The sequence below is a fragment of the Amblyomma americanum genome, chromosome 3 (genome assembly GCF_052857255.1).
Source record: "Amblyomma americanum isolate KBUSLIRL-KWMA chromosome 3, ASM5285725v1, whole genome shotgun sequence".
Taxonomy (NCBI): domain Eukaryota; kingdom Metazoa; phylum Arthropoda; class Arachnida; order Ixodida; family Ixodidae; genus Amblyomma; species Amblyomma americanum.
This window is the reverse complement of record NC_135499.1, coordinates 177,371,059-177,379,063: the sequence shown is the minus strand read 5'-3', so window position 1 is coordinate 177,379,063 and position 8,005 is coordinate 177,371,059. Positions and strand designations below refer to the sequence as shown.

At 47.3% G+C, this 8,005-nt stretch overlaps 1 protein-coding gene across 4 annotated transcripts in view; it reads left to right on the top strand.

The window, feature by feature from the left end:
* The first annotated feature begins 39 nt into the window (after positions 1-39).
* The window catches only part of LOC144125507 (uncharacterized), a 67,664-nt gene continuing 59,698 nt past the window's right edge, over positions 40-8,005 (top strand). For 2 of the 4 annotated variants that reach the window (XM_077658964.1, XM_077658963.1), the window contains exon 1: positions 222-728. In XM_077658964.1, coding sequence (XP_077515090.1) covers positions 533-728 — 196 coding nt within the window. In that variant the 5' untranslated portion in view covers positions 222-532. Of the gene's footprint in view, positions 729-8,005 lie in introns of all 4 variants that reach the window. The other 2 variants (XM_077658965.1, XM_077658966.1) reach the window with 2 other exon arrangements.

The following is an 8,005-nucleotide window of genomic DNA, read 5'->3' as shown; positions in this document are numbered from 1 at the left end:
CCGATAGCTTATCTAAGCTCGAGAGCGTCAGCCAACCGTGCAGAGGCGTAAAGGGCGGAGGACGAGGCGGCGCGAAACCGAGGGTCGCGGGAGGAGGAGGAGGAGGCAAAGAGCAGCCCTTTCACACGCGCGCACACCTAGCAAGTGGTCTCTCGCTTGGCGTTCGAGAAAGAAAGAAGCCGTCCCACCCCGGAATGCTTACGCGCCTGCCCTCGCGTATCGCAGTCGCCTTCGTCGCCGCTGCGCCGAGCACACCGGTTCGCCCCCATGCCATGCCGTGAGACGGCTGCCAGCAGCGGAGACCGCCGATCGCAGCCTGGCCATCGCGGCGTGACTGTGACCGATGACGTGACCGCTGTGGATGGAGAGAGACGAGGGAAGAGCAGTGCGGAGGAAGTTCTGTTTACTCCTCGGCTAAAGTGAAGTCCTGACCGCAAGAGCACGGACGGGACTGGCTTCGAGGGCCGTGGTGCGGTGTGTGTGTGCGCGTGTGTGTGAGTGAGTGAAGTCGACGCCGAGCCCCAAGGACGTTATGAGCGCCCGAGGTGCAATCGGTGGCGTTGCTCGTCCGCTTTCGTCCGTGACCGACAGAGACCGAGGCCGGAGGCCCATGCTCGTCTGGGCCGTCGCCTTGTGTGGAATAGCGCTTCTGTGCACGCTTGAGACTGCTGACGCGGTAGGCGGGCTCAGGAGCCACTTCAGAAGACAGGCCGGCACCAGCAAAGCAGGTAGGATTCCTGAGCGTCATGTGTTCGGGGCCGCTTTATCGCTGTTGCGGGGGGGATGTGTCACTGCGACGAGACGCTGCTGTGCGCGCCGTAGGCAGTTAACCGCCGCCGACATCCATAAAGATGACAGGATCGCTCAGTCTTGCATGCTCCGGAGACAAGCAACGCCCTCAGCTGTCTGGCGCAGTAGAGGTATACGCTGATGCAAGGCCCTTGACAAGATGAGCACCTTGCATGCGCTGTATGATCAGACACAGCTAACGTAGCTTTTTAGTCTGTCTTAACCATTCAACTTGTAAAACGAGCCGCACAACTTGCTTGGTAAGCCGACAGAAGTTTACAGTTACTTGTAGTTTGTCATTTAGGTACAACTAAGATAGGCGCAAGGCTCCTTGCGAGGGTATTTCCGACACAGACTAGACCGGCTCGCATCAAAGAATATCTTCCGATCTGATTCATTTATTCGTCAGCAAGCAAGCTGCTGAAACCGGTTGGCGGCACGTCTTTACTCTGGCGCAGCGCGTATGGCAAGGCGGACACTGGAAAATAAAAGGAGAAAGGGAAACCCGGCGGACTGCTGTGTCGCATATTTTGCGCACTTTCCAGAAGTCATCTAGAGTAACTGTTTTTTTAGCCTAAGGCTAAAAATAGCGTTAAGATAGCGAGCACGTGTGCACCTGGTTCGCTCTAGTGGGCACCGAAGCTTCGTTTTCTTTACATGTTTACCGTGTGCGTTACTTTGCATGCCATCTGCTTAAGTCCGCTTCGCGAGACGAAACCCCGACATTTCTGGCTTGTATTGGCCGGCGGCGGCTCCTCCCGGATTTCGGCACCAAACGCTTTGTGACTAACTGAATTAGTTCGTTGTTGATGACAGTAAACTGTTGACATTTTACGTAACTTGGCTTATGGCAAGAAACTATCTAACTGTGAAACAATCCCAACTATTCGTTAGGAGGGGAGCGAGACCTCTAAAAATTACTTGCTCTTCATTGGAGCTCCTCGCCCGTTCAGTTTTTTTTTCTTTGTCTCTACAGACAAAGAAGCGCTCTGCTTGCCTTTCGGCCTGGCCCTTGTCCCTTAATTAGATTTCTTGCAATAAACCAAGGGCCGTAAAACGTCAGCAGTCTACTGTCATCAACAATAAACGAAATCAGTTATTTAGAAAAGGGGGTGCAGGAGCTCAAAGCAGCTCCCAGCAATGAGACTCTGCTTTCTGCGGGATTTTTCCCCGGCACCGAATGCGCGTGGTCATATTTTGCACCGTCAGCCTGGGTAGCAAGGACATTTTGATGTTTAAGAAAATGTCTCCTTTTCGAAGTAGTCCCCATTCCGTTACTTTCCTTAGTTCACTCTTTGAAGGTTGATTTCACTCTCATCCTTGCAATTCCCCTCTTGTGACGACCCTTACAAAAATGTATTTAGGCAGTCTATACACTGTCCATAGACTTCTGTCCGTAAAGTCTATAGACTCTCTATTGACAAACCCTAGAGAACAATCTATAAGCAATACAAATCCTAAGGACAGTCTAAAACAATCTACAGATTTATGGCCACACCCTTTTAGTACAATTTTGTCTATAGACATTCTAAAGTCTATGAATAGACAGATATAAATATCAATAGGAATGCAATAGAGTTCATAAGAAGTCTATGGACTGTCTATAGACCATTTCTGCAAGGGGAAACGCACCTTGAGGGCGTAAAAAGGTGTTTACCACGGGGAGTAAAATATTCAGCTTTCGGCAAGTTCCATGTCACGTGTAGCCCTTGTTTTAGCGAAAGCACTCAGAGAGCCAAAGTGTGCGATGATTTCAAGACCATCCAGTCCACTCTTAAATTTGTGCACGTAGTACGTAGCTGGCTTCCCCGTTCAAGCCCTTGCGTCAGCGGCGCAATGAAATTTATTGAGTTGAGTCACAAGCTGGCAACCGCAGCGTGGAGTGTTGCTGTCCGAGTCTGGATGCCTGGATAGTGTTATCAAAGCATCGTGAATTAACGGCGCAGGGCATCAGTTCATTAGCCGTTTAATTGCGACGCTCGCATTCTTCGGCTGGGTAGCTTGGCTTGTCCGCCTAGTTCCCTCTCCGGGAAAGTGTTGAAATGTTTTTCAACCTTGCGGTTTCAGGAATTCACCATACTTCGCTTTCGCTAATCCGGCTTCGTTTCTTTGTTAATTAGTTATCAATATTTATAGCCTCCTGAGTGGTGGTAAAAACCTTAGAGAAATGCGTAAAGGTGGTCTCAGGTGAATAACAACCGCCTCTTGAAAGTCAAATTTAGTATTTAACGATTTGTGTAACGGGCTTACAATCGCTTGGAGGCAACCAGCTTAAAAAAGTGTTTATGATGCAGCGAGCACATGGCGCATCTTAGAATTGGCTTATCCTAAGTGCAAGCTATTTTGCTTCTTGAAGGAGTGGCCGTAAAAAAAAAAGAAATCTAGCTCCACTTACATAAAAGTTAACATTTTTGCCATTTTTGCGTTGTCACCCAACCTACGTGCAATAAACGAAGGACCAAAATTGAGGTTCTCAGTAAGTTACACCCGCCTCCTTGAAATGACGTATAACGAGGGATGTCACACAGCCTGAACGCTCGATTTTGATTATAGTAAAACTTAGTGATAGCGTCATTGCAAAAATGGGCTGCATCCGTCCTTTGCGTTCAAAGCGAAAAAAACGTAGTTACGTATACGTGAGAAAGAACTCTGCAGAGGCTACATTAGAATTTGCCCGCGAAGTAATTTTATTACTTGGCGCACTCATGTAATTTTTTATGCAGGAGGTGATGCAGTCGCCGCATGCATTCTGCTCATGGTGCATTTATTTGCTTATTTGGTTTATCTATCTTCTTCTAGGTCTATCAGAAATAGATTACTCCAACTGCACATTATCTCATTTCTCACTAAGGAGACAACAAAAACAGTACAGGAGAGTCAGGGGCTACCAATGAGGGGCGGTTGCCAATTGCGGCTTTCACTCTTAAACCAGATATAACCCCCCGTCAAAAGTCCTCCGGCCACAAGCGTTGACTTGCTGAGAAATGAATATCCCTAGAATATTGCGTGTAGCGGATCATTCAAAGCACATATCAAGCAGGAAGCTTCTCTACAGCAAGAAGAAACCTTCTGATAACATTTCAAGGGCCTTCGGTCTTTTATATTGCCGTAATATATGGCTCCATTATGCGGCTAAAGCGAACAGCCTTTGGCCCGAAGACTTTTGACCAAAACTGTACCTTAAGCGCCTGTCTTGTGACTTAGTTTCTTCGCCGAACTGTGCTGCCAAGAATGCTGTGTTCACATATGCCGAAACATTGCCTGCAGTTTTTTGTGCGTAACCGACGCGTCCGAGCTTAGACATAATTTACATTACAGAAAAATGCACGAACAGACAAATCGGATGGCATATGATATCGCACACGATAAGATTAGGCATATACCCTGTTGCACTGATAATGACTGTATGAGCTGTACATTACCTGTGATGACAGGTTATCTGGAGCCGGCGCAGCAAGAGATGGCCTCGGTAGAGACGTTAGTGGGGAAAACATGTCGTCAGGGCCGCTTTAGCAGATGTTAGTAGGCCCCCGGTGGTAGACTGTTGGTAGGGAAAACAGACCGCACATGATGCGTAGTCCAAGGGCGGTGGCACGTTTTATTATATGTTGTCACAAACTGCGTCATAAAACATCGAGCACGAAATAGTTTGGTAGTTTGTCATCGTCTAAGGCACGGCTGTTGCAGTTTCGTTCAACGAAACCGAACGAAACAAATGAGGACGCATAGAGGATCGGTGAACACACCCTTGACAGCTGGTAAAAAAAAAAAAAAAGCGTTGCCCTTGCGGACCATGGAGGGGGTCAGGCGGCTCAGATGGGCCCGCTTCGTGTCGATCGTTGAGTGGGTGCTCTCGGAGAAAAGGGGATAATGAAGAGGTGAATACAGCTGTGGCTCTCACTTCGCGCGTCAGGAGGCGAAAAACTGGAAATTTTTCGATCTTTCATCATTTTCGACACTTTGGGTATCAAAGTTTTACAATAAATATCATAATTTCAAGAACGCAATAACGTTCATTTTCACTTGCGAAAAAGCAGCTCTCGTTACGAATTTATGCGGTAGGGTGTAACCAGTTCAACCTCCTGAAGTGCACTGGCTGGCTCCGACTGCCCATCCATATGCCACCTACTTTAAACGCTAGCATTTGTGTATGATTTGTTTATGGTTTATGGGGGTTTAACGCCCCAAATCGACTCAGACTATGAGAGACGCCGTAGTGAAGGACTCCGCAAATTTCGACCACCTGGGGTTCTTTAACGTGCTTTGACATCGCACAGTACACGGGCCTCTATAATTTCGCCTCCATCGAAATTCGACCGCCGCGGCCGGGATCCAACCCGCGTCTTTTGGGCCAGCAGCCGAGCGCCGTAACCACTCTGCCACCGCGGCAGCTTGCATTTGTGTGTGAATACTACCGAAAAAGTTCACAGCACATGAGAGTCGCGAAGAAATTAAGGGATTGTATTCTCCACATGAGTCGCAAAAAGACCACTAATGTTCCGCGGTATCGTACGAAAATCTAGAAACCGTGTTTCAGTTCTACTATAATAGCGGGTGCTGTCGACTTACGAGGGCCAGAGCCCGTTACCTCGCTCATCTCATATGACGCAGTGTCCAAGTGTTTTGTCCGCAAAGTTCTCTAGAACCAGGTGGCACTTTGCTGGGGGTCGTTCGCCCGTGCGGTGCCAGAGTAATTCTTTTCCGAAAAGAAGAATGTAATAAAACTATACGTCTCAAAAGTAGGTGTGCATACTAAGAACCGAACAAAATACTGGTTATTACACGTAGAGTGTGTGTCATACTTAGAGGGAATACGATATGTGGTTAAACCGGCTCTTAATGCGGAGATAAGTAGGTTTCACCGCGAAACAAGAGCGCGGTTTCAGGCTCCTCCTCTCATTTTCTCTGCGCCTTATTTTTTTCTCTTCGCGGTTAAATACACTTTTACCCGCGTTAAGAGCCGGTTTAGCCATTTCACGCGTTCCCTCTAAGTATGACACATATTGCACGACTACACGTCATACGCACGTACCAGCACAATGACCGAGTAATGAAGAAAGCATACCTGCAGGCTAAAACTTTTCATATACGAGCTTCAAGTGTAACTTCTCAAATGTTACTTGCTAGGGTCAGGATAACCTTTAGTGTGCTGCAAGGCATGTTGATATCGTTGCGGCCTTTGCGATTTTTATTCTACTCATTTCTGATGAGCTGCAAGAGGGATTTTGTCCAGAGATTTCATTGCACATTTGAGATAACCAGGAGACTGCAATGAATCTAACGTGTTCAGTGTAGTTTGCGCGTCTTTTGCAAGCCATTGCTCTTATTTGGGCATGCACCGCGCACTGACTAAGTTAAGACCACCCTGAAATTCAAGCATCTCTCTTCGTTCTGACCGCTGCATTTCAGAAAAGAAAAAAATCCTTGTCATCTCAGAAATTACGCACCGTCCGATTTAAAGCAGCATCCCTAGAAATTAGGGACAGTGCGTTGAAGAAAGAAATTAAAAAGGGATGAAAGGTTCCCGAATGTTTAATAATGGCGTGCTCTTTTGCAGGCAGGTGGTAGCAGCAGGTGGGATTACTGTAAGGAAAAATGCGCGCAAAGATTATGGAGAAAGTATTCCCGGTAAGAAAAAGGAAACTCGAGCAAAGTGCTTTTCAATCTTGCTATTTTTCTCCGCCAGCTAGATACCCCACTTGTTGAGGAGACCTCAACAAGGTACTTGCGAATATATTTTAAAGGAGGCTGCCGTCTCTCGTAACAAAATCCAGTTAGAAGAACGCTCTTCAATACAATAAATTACCTTATCACCCCCCCCCCCACACACACACACACACACGCATACACACCAAATAGATCAGAAGTGCCCCGCTAATTTTTTAACGTGTACTCTCTCTCAGGGCAGTATGAACCTCGTGAGCACTGGTTACACACTTTCGAGAGCTCCCAGTTTGCTTCCCATATGTGTAGACAGCAGCAAAAGTTTACAGGACGCGGGTGCTCGTGTACAAAAATATTGGCAATTGCACTTCTTCTCGACCCAATCGCCTGCTAATGATACCAACGGCTGAAGCATGCATGTCCCCTCGCACTTGCAGTTGCTTTAGGGGATTGGCAAGCTTGAAAGCTCAAATAACTATTTTTTTTTTACTTTGAACGCGTATCCTATCTTTCTTTTTTAAGTTATGGCTCTGCCAACTTGGGCAACATACTCCCTCCCTAGCCGAAGTAGTAGATGACGTCATTCAGCCGGAAGAATGTCCCTAATAAAGATGTCGTTGGGATAATTAGCGCAAATTCGCCATGAACTGAGCGGACCTTTGATTCATATTCTCTCTCTCTTTCTCATTTTGTAATGCAACAATAAAGGGGAAAATAGCAGTGAAATAGCTTCTTCGTGCTGTTCTTCCGTCATTTCGAAGGCGTGAGTTTGTAGCGGTTATCAGTTCCTAACGCTTCATTTCCGCCTATGCACGAACATTATAAGAATGAGACAGCGAGGACAAAGTTGAAGAAAAAGGACTGATTTCAACCAAAGTGGAAACACCGCCGACACGCTGCACCCCATTAGTAAATGAGAAATCAACAAGCGTGATATTTTTCTGTAAACATGCGCTAAAAGCAGTGCCTGATGGCTAGTCGCTGTCATAGACGGTTTGGCATCATTTGCTCTTCATTTAAAATCCATTATCAATAAATGGTGAAATCATCTGCGAAAACGGGCCATTACTACGAACTTTTGTGATGACTTCTCAGAAACTGGGCTAAGAATAAGGAGAAGAAAAGAGAACAATTCTGTGACTCATATCTTACTCCCCCGGAAGGAAGAAGGGATGTTGGGAGCTGCATCGCACCTCACAGCATTCGTTATGAGAGTGCCCACCAGCTACCCATTCCACTGTACCCCATTGTACGTGTCACATAGACTTTGCTCCCCCCCCCCCCCCCCTCCATCGCTGGTGTCCACCCCGCTGTACCGCATTGTGCGAGATGCACCGCACCCGATCGCGTCTACGAGTGAACAACCTACTCTATAGTGCACTGTAACACATGTACTGCACTCACCCCATTGCTTCTAGGAGTACCCACCGCACTGTACCACATGTACCGTACACCGCCTCGTTGATTATGTGAGTGCCCACCCCCCTCTACCACATTGTACTGCATGTACCGCACCCATATGCCACCGCTTCTATGAGTTGCCAGCCCACTG